The 11,816-nt window shown below is 49.4% G+C and overlaps 1 protein-coding gene across 3 annotated transcripts in view; it reads right to left on the reverse strand.

Moving 5' to 3' along the window:
* The window catches only part of CD4 (CD4 molecule), a 39,179-nt gene extending 27,722 nt beyond the window's left edge, over positions 1-11,457 (reverse strand). The window contains exons 1-4 of one of the 3 annotated variants that reach the window (XM_032348940.1): positions 11,369-11,457; positions 10,642-10,746; positions 4,018-4,118; positions 3,754-3,915 (exon numbers count right to left, since the gene is read on the reverse strand). In XM_032348940.1, the coding sequence (XP_032204831.1) occupies positions 3,754-3,915; positions 4,018-4,066 (211 nt within the window). In that variant the 5' untranslated portion in view covers positions 4,067-4,118; positions 10,642-10,746; positions 11,369-11,457. Of the gene's footprint in view, positions 1-3,753; positions 3,916-4,017; positions 4,119-10,641; positions 10,864-11,368 lie in introns of those variants that run through there. The other 2 variants (XM_032348941.1, XM_032348942.1) reach the window with 2 other exon arrangements.
* Between the last annotated feature and the right edge of the window lie 359 nt (positions 11,458-11,816).

The raw sequence follows: 11,816 nt of genomic DNA on the forward strand, positions 1-11,816 counted from the left end.
TCGGGCTCCTTGCTCCGCAGGGAGCCTGCTTCTCCCTCTGACTCTGCCTTCCACTCTGTCTGCCTGTGCTCGCTCTCGCTCGCTCTCTCTCTGACAAATAAATAAATAAAATCTTAAAAAAAAAATAAGATTAAAAAAAAGAAAAGCAGATTTGGTTTAAATAAATAAATAAATAAAGATCCAGCCCAATATTCTCTTTTCTTCATGTCCAAACATGAAAAGTGGACACGGTGGCGGGGTGGGGAGGTGTCTGAATCGTCCCTCTGGGGCCCAGCAAGAACTTCCTTGCCAAAAATGCAGGATTTTTCTCCCAGTGGATGGAGGCAAGAAGAGGAGATGTCCATTTTCTTTTCTTTCTTTTTTTTTTTTTAAAGATTTTATTTATTTATTTATTTGAGAGAGTGAGAGAGCATGAGAGGGGAGGTCAGAGGGAGAAGCAGACTCCCCATGGAGCTGGGAGCCTGATATGGGACTCGATCCCAGGACTCCGGGATCATGACCTGAGCCAAAGGCAGTCACTCAACCAACTGAACCACCCAGGCACCCGAGAGATGTCCATTCTCAACAGAGGTGCTTTTCTATGCACAGTGGCCAATTCAGTTTTGATTGCACCTAGGATAACTTTCCACAGGAGAGCCTAGGCCTGAGAGTTGAAAGACCAAAGCTCTAACCCCAGCTCTGCCTTTAACCTGGCACAAACTCTGGGCAGGGACTTCTCCCTGGGCCTCAGTTTCCTCACTAATAAAGTCAGAGTCCTGGACAAAAGCCAGGTTTCCCAGACTTCAACCATTCATACATCTTCTACATGATTTTGGCCAAATCTACCTATCTTATTAATGTAACATCTTTAAATGCCTTCACATTTTTTAGATTAAATACATTTGTTTTACAAGGACAGTTTAGGAGCACCTGGGTGGCTCAGCCGATTAAGCATCTGACTCTTGATTTTGGCTCAGGTCATGATCTCTGGGTCGTGAGATTGAGGGCCACATCCGGCTTCTGCACTGAGTGTGGCCCCTGCTTAAGATTCTCTCTCTCTCTCTCCCTTTCCCTCTGCCCTATCATCCCTGGCTCATGCTCTCTTTCTTAAAAATAAATAAATAAAAGGAAAGTTGTTACCGCTATAATAAACAGAATGTCTGTAGCATTTGACATAAATGGAAGACAACTAGAAAAACACTAAAAAAAACAAAAAAAGTTTTTATAATTATCACTTACAGCTAACACTTGAACCTATCAATTAATCTTAATAGCTCTAAAAGAGTGATAGACATTACATAGCTCCTGATGTGATGAAATTGGTAGTACCAAACTCCACCTGTGAGGTATTCTTGTCAAAAAATTATTGGGACACCTGGGTGGCTCAGTCAGTTCAGCACCTGCTCAGGTCCTGATCCCAGGGTCCTGGGATTGAGTCCCACATCGGGCTCCTTGCTTGGCGGGGAGCCTGCTTCTCCCTCTGCTTGCCACTCCTCCTGATTGTGTTCCCTCATGCCCTCTCTCTCTCTCTCTGACAAATAAGTACAATCTTTTTTAAAAAATTAAATGTGAACTTAATCAAGTCTCTAGATTTAAGCACCAATCTAAGGACAATACAAGGGACAGAGGAATGTTAAATCGCACCATGGGAACGCAGCCAGTTCCTATTCAAACGTGCAAAACTTCATGAGACAATTGCTTCATTTCTTCAACCAATCAGTGATAAGAGGGAAAAAAATCTGGGGGAGTAAATACATAAACTCAAAGGGATTTAAGGGACATATCAACCAAATATCATGCATAAATTTTTTCTGAATCCTGATTCAAATAAACTAAATGTAAATATAATATGACAGGAAATTGGGAAAATTTGAATACTGCCTGGATATGCATCATCATTAGGGGATTCTTCTTCTTTTTTTAAAGGTTTTATTTATTTATTTATTTATTTATTTATTTTTAAAGATTCTGTTCATTTATTTGACAGACAGAGATCACAAGCAGGCAGAGAGAGAGGGGGGAAGCAGGCTCCTTGCTGAGCAGAGAGCCTGATGTGGGGCTCGATCCCAGGACCCTGGGATCATGACCTGAGCCGAAGGCAGATGCTTTAACCCACTGAGCCACCCAGGTGCCCCTAAAGATTTTATTTATTCATTTGACAGAGAGAGAACACAAGCTGGGGGGACAGCAGGGAAAGGCAGAGGGAGAAGAAGGCTCCCTGCTGAGCGAGGAGCCTGGTATGGGACTAGATCTCAGGACCCCGGGACTATAACCTGAGCGGAAGGCAGATGCCTAACTAAGGGAGGCATCCAGGCACCCTGGATTATTCTTCTTTCTTTTTTTCTTTTTAAAGATTTTATTTATTTATTTGATAGAGATCACAAGTAGGCAGAGAGGCAAGCAGAGGCAGGGGTGGGGTGGATGGGAAGCAGGCTCCCTGCTGAGCAGAGAGCCCAATTCAGGTCTCAATCCCAGGACCCTGAGATCATGACCTGAACCAAAGGCAGAGGCTTAACCACTGAGCCACCCAGGCACCCCTTATTCTTCATTCTTAATGGGTGACAATGATACTGTGGATATGTTTTTAAGGAGTCATTACTTTGGGGGCACCTGGGTGGCTCAGTGGGTTGGGCATCTGCCTTCAGCTCAGGTCACAATGCCAGGGTTCTGGGATCAAGCCCACACTCCGGCTCCTTGTTCGCTGGGGAGCCTGCCTCTCCCTCTCCCCTCTCCCCTGCTCGTGTTCACTCTCTGTCAAAATAAATAAAATATTTTTTTAAAAGAGTCATTACATTTTAGGAGGGGAAGAAAAAAAAAGTCATTACATTTTGGAGATATGTACTAGAGTATTTACAGACTAGATGATACAGTGTTTTGTATTTGCTATAAAATAATGTGGTGGTGGATGTTTGGGGATGTAGATAAAAGGAAACCATTAACTGACCATGAATTGGTAATTGTTGAAGCTGAGTGGGATACATGGGGGTTCATTATCTAATTATTCTACTCTTCTATATGTTACATATAAATTTTTCATAATTAAAAAGATATTAAAAATAAGCAATGAGGGGCATCTGGTAGGCTCAGCTGGTAAAGTGTATGATGCTTGGTCTTGGGGTTGCGAGTTCAAGCCTTACGTTGAATGTAGAGATTACTTAAAAATAAAATCTTAAAAAAAAACAGTAAAAAATAAAAATGAGCAATGAAGTACAAACAATGATAAATCTAACAAACTTATAAAATAAAAAACATATTTACAAAAACACATTTCATGCTGATGAGGTTTTCTCATATGGTGCTTCATGTTGAAGATTTGAGGCCATACACACAAGAAAGAAGAATTATTTAAAGACGAACATGAGGGCAAACCTGAATGTGACAGTAAAACTCCTTTACTGCAAAATATGTTCCTAAGAAGTATAAAGATCTTAATTCCTCTTTAAAAAGCTAGAAAAAAAAATCATTCTGTTGCTTTTTAATGGAAGCAAAAACATATCATCCTAGGTCTGTAGCAATAACATCCATGAACTTACAGGTTTTATATGATCGTTATTTCTCTAATATCTACTAAAATAAGGCCATGGACATTGAGATTCTGAAATTGTAACAGACACGGAGAACCACTCCGGGGCCACCGCAGGTGGCACAGGAAAACCCTGGACTGGGAGGGCGCACCTGAGCAGTCAACCAGACCCCTCTGGGGATCTCAGAGTTTACCAGGCATGTTCAGTCCATGGTGTCTTCCTCCCTGGACAGGGAGCTGGGCCACCCTACCTGTGATCCAGAAGTTGATCTGACGCCCCAGGATCTTGACCGTGGACTGCATCCAGTTGAAGACTATGTTCTGCCCCACGGAACCACTGCACGGCAGCTCGGCTGTGTCTCCCACCTTCCCCAACACCACTTCTCTCCCCTGAGTGACCACGGGGAGCATCGCTAGGTGGGAAAAAAGGAGCTCAGGCCTCAAGGCCAACCCCTCACCTCTGCATCTTCCAATCAGCCCCTCCTCCCACCGGGACCCCAAGTCTGAGCACTCACCCAACTCCAGCACCAGGAGCAGATGCCTAAGAGCAGCTCCTAGATTCATCGTGGCCTTGCTGAAGCAGGGACCTGGGCCTTCCCCGCACAAAGGGCAGGGCCTGAGGAGACACCAATCATCAGTCAGTAGGCACTTACTGGGCCTGGAGCACAAAGGGATATGAGGGGGTAACAGGCAATCGCACCCACACAGCCCAGCCAGGGACCTAACCACCCGTAGGTACCACACAGGGCTGTGACCAGAGCAGGTTCTCAAAGTGGCCTCAGAAAAGGATTCACAGGGGCACCTGGGTGGCTCAGTAGGTTAAAGCCTCTGCCTTCAGCTCAGGTCATGACCCCAGGGTCCTGGGATCGAGCCCAGCATCGGGCTCTCTGCTTGGCAGGGAGCTTGCTTCCTCTCTCTCTCTGCCTGCCTCTCTGCCTACTTGTGATCTCTGTCTGTGAAATAAGTAAATAAAATCTTAAAAAAAGAGGAAAAAAAGAAAAGAAAAGGATTCATAGAGAAGGTGGCAAACTGGTGGGGACAGAGACAGGGGGCCAGGCCAAGCCATGAAGGTCCTCAAATGCCATGTTGCCATGAGGGGCCATGACCCTAGGCACTGGGGAACCAGTAAAGGACTTTATGTCAAGAAGGACATGATTTGGTGTGCAGAGTAGCTTTTTCAGTGACGGGGGGGCGGGGGGGACAAGCTGGAGGAGGGCCAAGCACAGGAGGCCAGGTGCTGACCATCCTGGTGAGAGAAGACAGGCCCGAACTGAGACAAGTCAGAACTATGGAAATGTGGAAAAAGACTGTCCTGAGGGGCACGACTGAGGGCAAATTCCCAGGACTGGGGGCCAGATACACTGTGAGCGGTGAGGGAGAGAAGGAACGGAGGGTAACTCCCGGCTCACGCTCAGACCAGCCCTGTAAGGCCTCTGAGGGAAAACAGAAAAATACTGTTTCAGAGTTGGTTTCTGTGCATTCCGGAGATGGTGGCGGCTGGGGCGGGGTGGTTGGGGAGTGTAGAAAGGCTCTGAATGAACCCAGCACAATGAGCAGGGTGAGGTTAGAGCTGCGATTCTCTCTCTCTCTCCTTTTTTAAAAGATTTTATTTATTCACTTGAGAGAGATAGAGAGAGAACACCAACAGGGAAGAGAGGTGGAGGGAGAGGGAGAAGCAGACTCCCCAGTGAGCAGGGAGCCCGAGATCACGACTCAAACGGAAGGCAGACACCCAACTGACTGGGCCACCCAGGCACCCAGAGCATCTGTTCTCAAAGTGTGGTCCTGGATCAGCAGCAGCTGTCAACTTGTTAGAAATGCAAATTCTCAGGCCTCACCCCAGTCCTGCTGAATCAGAGACTGGGGGTGGGGTGGGATGGGGGTTGTCTAGCCTGCTGTGTTTTCACAACGCCCCCCCCCCGCCCCCGCCCAGGTGACTGGTGTAGGCTCAAGTGTGCAAACCACAAGTTAGAGGGAAAGGGGGGAAACCCACTGTGCCACAGCTAGGTTAGGCAGCCTGTCAGGGGGCAGGGCCCAGCTCCCAGCTGGGAGTCTGGAGAGCACTCAGGGAGGATGGGGGTGGGATGTGAGAAAGCATCTGAGGCCTGGTTGAGAATCTTGCCAGGGAGCCTAGAAGCTCAGGGCTTTGCTCTGCAGACGACTGGGAGGAACTGCTGAATTTTGAGCAGAGACGGGACAGGGTCTGTGTAGAGCTTTGGGAACGGGACTAGATGACATGAGGGAGTGGGGACTGGAGGAAGGCCACCACATCATGTCTGGAAGGCAGGTGGGAACAGGGCTGGTATCTTTACCCTCCAGGCCCAGACTGCAAGTAGGCCTCAGAGGGGTGGCTGCCTTGGGGGCAGTGTCAGGGTGAACTTGGTCCAAAGCTCGGCAAGAGGAGACTGTGTCCAGACCTGTTTCTCTGTCCCCGCTTTGCTGACTGAGCTCTGCAGCTCCCTGCCCACTCCCACAGGCCCCTGCTGATGCCCTCGAGGCCATGTCCGCCTTCTATCTCATGGTGAAGTGTTTGGGAAGCTTGATCTCCTCCAAGATAAAGATGAGGGTCCAGCCAGCACCCGCTGGAGCGTCGAGAAGGGATTTGGGGTGTGTTTGGTTAACTTAGATCAAATTGAATTGAATGGAGGAGGGAAAATCACTGACTTTTTTCTGTACTCGACATATTAATTGTGTTACTAAAGTGGATCATTTAAGTATGTGTCTATGCCCACCCTGTTCTGGATGAAGCCAACTCACCCCAATCCATGTTGCCTACTCCTGTGCCCCTGCCCACAATCACCCTCCCCCCAACCCCTCCCCACACCTGGGCTGTTCTTCAGCCTCCCTGCCCTGCTCTCTACAAGGAGGTTGATCTCTGCAGACTGGCATACAGGCTCCCTTGCTCCCCTGCTACTAGCTGGGGTTGGCCAGTGGGACGCACCCACGAGAGACAGGAGGGTCAGAGAAAGATGTTGGGGTCTTTTCCCTAACTATCTTCCTACTCAGGCCTAATTTCTGGCAATTGCTATACTCCCTCCCTCCCCCTTCTTTTCCCCACACCCTGACTGTAGCTCCTGTCAGGTGGCCCCCCAATCCACAGCTCAAACCCTCCCTAGGTTCCAGAAACATTATTTCACCCTTGCCCCTTCCAGATCCTGCCTGCTGCAGTTAACATCTGGTGTGCCTCCATGTGCTGGCTGATTCCCTCTTGCCACCTCTGGGAAGAACCCCTTTCTGGAGTCTCTTGAGCCATCAGAGGCAGATTCTGTTTCCCGTTGGGCACTGACCCATGACAGGGATGTTGTTCTCAGATGAGTGCTGGGGACATGGACTTCCCAATGAGGAGATTTTATATATATATATATATATATATATATATATATATATATATATATATATATATATATCAGATATGGTATAAAAATGCCATCTCTAGGGGGCGCCTTGGTGGCTCAGTTGGTTCAACGACTGCCTTCAGCTCAGGTCATGATCCTGGAGTTCCCGGATGGAGTCCCTCATCAGGCTCCCTGCTCAGCAGGGAGTTTGGAGTTTGCTTCTCTCTCAGACCCTCCCCCATTTCATACTCTCTCTCTCAAATAAATAAATAAAATCTTTAAAAAAAAGTGCCATCTCTAATCACTCCATCTGCCTGAAAGAGTAATGTCTCAGGGCCTAACATAAGATAGGGACTTGACAGAAATTTTTTTTAAGTTTATTTTTTTTTTTTTTTTAGTAATCTTTACACCCAACGTGAGACTCAAACTCACGACCCTAAGATTAAGAGTTGCATGATCTTCTGCCTGAGCCAGCTAGATGTCTCTGACAAATTTTTTTTTAACCAGGGAGATAGGAAGTGAAGAGATCGAGAAGATTTCCAGAAACAGAGGGTGGAGGCTGCTCAGGTGGGCAGCTGTTTACAAGCTAGCATGGGGCATGCATGGGGTTGCTGAGGGGACAGCGCTAAGGTCGCTCTTATGTCTGAGAGTGGTTCCCACTGTCCCCCCTATCCCAGACTTGTCCCCAGCTATGTCCTTGGCAAGCGGAGAGTAAAGGAGTCTCCATTTGGAATATCCCTTCCCTAGGCTCCAAATTCAGTATAGATGCCTGGGGAAGGCTAGGGACACTATTGACCCTCCCCCAGGTGCTGGTCATTTCTTCTTCCTCACACCATGATCCTGGGGTCTGTGCCAAGGGCTCCTTCCCCACCTCCAGTTCCTTGTACTGCCCCAAATCACCCGGGGCTCAGCTCAGTGGAGGAAGCTAAGGGTTTCCAGCTGCTGCTTGCTTTGGTGACTTGGGCTTCCGCTGCCGCCCCAAGGGCAGGCTTTTGATTCCCACATCCTCATCCTCCCCAGAGGCTCTCTGCCCCAGTACAGTAGCACCCTGTAAGCCATAGCGCCTTAGAGAGGTTGGGAGGGCTTGCTGGTCCCCCAGGCTCTGGCCCCCCCATCTCTCTCTCTCTCTTTCCCTTTGTCTCTTCTTGTTCCTCTGCTCACATCTGTGTATTTCTGTATGTGTGCCTCCCCACACTGATGGCTCCCTTACTGAACTCCCCACGTCTGTACCTCTCTTCCTCATGGCCTTGGACGCCAGGAACCAATTCCGGCTCTGTTGGTCTGGCCCGGAGCACCCCTTGCCTCTCTCCTCCTTTTTCATCTCCACCTCCAGCTGCCACTAAGCTCTAGCCCCTTCTTGCCAGTAAACAGGCATCCAGGCCTCTGGCAGGAGCACAGGCTTTCAACAAGCTTTGATGTGAGGGGAGCCCGCAGAGCACAGCCTGGAGCCGAAGGTGGGTGAGAGGGAGATGTCTACAGGGTGGACCAAGGGAAAAGGACAAGGAGTGCACAGAGGCCCCAAGGGAGAATGAGGGAAGCTGGGAGGGAGAGACCCGGAGCAGCTCGTCAACGGCACCGCTACACTTCTCATAATCCCTGATCCCACGCCAAGCCCAGGGTAGTACAAACCAGGCAGTGTCAGAGGGAAAGGGATGAAGACATTCTGAAAGGCAGCACACATGCCCAGAGCAGGAGACCAAAAGAGAGATCAGAAGGGACCAAGAGAACGGTGAGACCAAAATGGCAACACACATTCGCAAACTCTCTGAGCTCTTGAGGTTCCTGTTCCCCTTGCCCTGCCCCCCCACATGGGATGAGGAGCAAGACTGGGGAGAGGAAGAGGGCACAGCCCCACCACAGCAACAGTGTGTGGTCCCACAGACACTTTCATCTTCTCCCCGGAGCCCCCAGGCAGCCCCTCGAGCCCCGCTGCGGGATGGGCCCCCCACCACATTCACGCTCTCTACTGGCTTCGTTTACAGTTCCTAGAGACTGTGACCCTCTAAGGGACCCTTGTGGTTCAGTGGCTGCAACCTCCGCCATCCTCTCCTTTGCCTCAGACGCCCACGTGGGGGGTGCTGTGCCCTCCTTCCTTCCTTCCCCTCTATCCCCCAAAAGGTGTGGAACAGAGCTCAACCTTAGAGCCCTACAAACCCAGGCCCCCGTCTGCCCCTTTCCCATCACCCACCCTCATCAAAGTTATTTCATTCAACATTTTTTGAGTGTCCAAAATGTGCAAGACCCTTGGTCTACCGAACTCTCTTGTTGCCACCACCTCACCATTATGGCCCGGGGTCAGGGCCTAAGCCGCTACAGCCCTTCTGCCTAGAACCAGTTGGTCGGGGGGAGTTTTATTTCAAGGTAGACCTCTTCTACACAAGTGCCCCCCAAATGAAAGAGGGAAATCATGTTGGGAGTTCTCTCTGATCCTGTCCTCGGGGAACTCCTTCATCCGAGGTTATGAAGGCGGCCATTTTGTACGAGCCCACAGAATCTAACACAGCACGAGAAATTATTTATCAAAATATGAAACGGGGTTATCTCCCCCATCAGGTTCTACTGTCAGCCTCACCCCTAAAAATTTGCCCCACAAGAAAGGGACTTTCAGGAAGAGCTATCCCACCCAGAGCAAAATGTTTGAATTAGCGATAGTGGGACCTTTCTATTTTGAGGAATTTGACCATACCAAGAAGGTCCCTCTCCCGGAATATGTCTAGAAGGGAAGGCTGAGAACACCTGGGGGACAGCGCTGCAAGGCCATGGAGGTCTTAGAAGAGGGAAAAGGACAAAGAGGGTGGAGGTGGGTGGTGGGATTATACAAGACATTCCATCTTGAGGGGTATCACCTCCTGCATCCCCCCACACCACACCAAGCCCAGGAAGGACCTGCAGATCCTTTTCTAAACTGCCTTGCCTCCTTTTCTAGAGCAGCTGAGACATCTAAAACTTTCTTAGAAGCCGTTTTTCTAATGACGTATTTACCTAAGAATGTGTATCTATCATGTTTACAGCATTGCATACTAAGAGCTCAGTTTTAACCTTTTCAGATAATTTCGTTAATCATGAGCTTTAAGCTCATTAAAACGAAAGCACCCTTAGACATATTGTTCAAAAATCCTAAAAATGCCCCAAGTTAGACAAAAATGTACAAACAAATATAAGCAGAAAAGATAGGTAAAGGAACCTACCTCAGTTATAGGGCTTATGACATGCTGCAAACAAATATGGTTTCTGGTGTGAATTTCTGGCAATGGCGTCATTGGGAAAATTGATCTGGGGAGACTCGTTTCTAGACTAGATTTCACTTGTCCTTCTATTTTCTTGCTTTTTCCTTTGTTTCCCCTTTTCGTTTAATTTTTTTGTGGGCATCCTTCCTCCTTAATACACATTTATTCTTTCTATTCGTTTCCCACCCCTCCTTCTCTCTTTTCTCGCTCTTTCCCCTCTTCCTAGCCTCTTCTCCTCCATGGCCCCTTACCTAGTTGCCTCCCACCGCCTTTCTCAGCCTGGGTGGCCTCCAGTATCCGTGTCTTCTCTGACCTTACGATCTAGCTCAGCGCTACTCTGAGGAGCACCTTCTGCTCCAGGCACTGAGCCATGCGCAGGGGGATGTGGAGAGAAGTTCGCCATAGTCCCCAGCCTCTTGAAACTCACAGTTCACTTAGTGTGAAACACAGAAGAAGATGACCAGAGTGGTAGGCAGAGAACTGAGAGTCCAGAACATTCCAAAACGCATCTGCTGTCACGTTCTCCTCCCCTTCCCAGACCCTTGGAAAGAAATGAAGCTGACCGAATCCATCTTACCTTGGGACTTGTGTCTTCCCTTCCTTCTGCTTCTCACACAGGTGTGTCTATGTGAAGGCTGGGAGTGTGCGGCCAGCAGCCCCCTGAGGAGAGTGCTTGTTACTTCTGCAGAGACATATGTAAACGAAGAGACAGGAAGCCTGGTGGTGAGGCTCCTCCACACCCCAGGCCTGGGCCAACCCCCAACGTCACCATCTGGGGCTGGGGTCCCCACCCCCCTGCCTCTCAGGGAAGATGTCAAAGTGAAAATGCCAAAGTCAAGGGAAAAAGTTGAGCAGAACCAGACTGGAGTTCAGAGTGTCACTGAACTTGTTGCATAACAAGAAAAAAGATGGGTTTGATGACACTGCAGTTTGGTTTGGGCTTCAAAGGAAGAAGTGAGAGGGAGGTGGGGGATACATGAGGGCATTTGGTAAGCCCCAAGCAGCCCCTGACTCCAGAGTCTTGAGGGCATTTGTTCAGCGGGGAGGGACAGGAGGCATTACTGGTGGCCCAGCGTGGCAGAGAGGGCCTAGACTGAGACCTGCAGATTGACGCCCAGAGTGACAATGGACCAGACCCTTTTCCTCCAGCCCTTTATCTCTGGCCAGCCCTCCAGTGTTTCTCTAGCCCAGGTCTCTCTCAGGCTCCAGATGTGTAGATCTATCTGCCCATCGGGCATCTCCACTTGGACGCTCCCCGCACAGCAAACCCAACGTGTCCCACGCGCTGCTTCTCATCGGCTTACCACCTCCTTCTAGACCTCCTTCTCCTGCAAGTCCCTGCCCAGCTAGGGCTTTGCCACCTCCCAGCTGCTCAGGCCAGATCAACTGCGTGTACTCTCCGACTCCTTCACCCAACCCCTCCCACGTGTTTATTTGCCATTTCCTGTGGATGTTACCTTCGAACTCTCTCAGAAGTCTTTCCAAGTCTCTCTGCTCCACTACCACCGTTCCATCCATTCCGACCCCAGGCGCCTTCCCCATCCTGTGCCAGGACGACAGCCCCTGCCTCCTCACTGGTCTCCTGGCCTCCCCATTCTGTCATCCTCTAGGCCATCCTCCACCAGCAGCCTGAGCGCTGGTACCCTCAGTGCTCTTTAAAGGTGCCCATGTGACCGCGCCCTTTCCCTCCCAGGAAAAGAGCAGCTAGTTGAGCTCCCAACTCTAACAATTCACACAGACATTTCTACCAGA

The sequence above is a fragment of the Mustela erminea genome, chromosome 6 (assembly GCF_009829155.1).
Source record: "Mustela erminea isolate mMusErm1 chromosome 6, mMusErm1.Pri, whole genome shotgun sequence".
Lineage (NCBI taxonomy): Eukaryota > Metazoa > Chordata > Mammalia > Carnivora > Mustelidae > Mustela > Mustela erminea.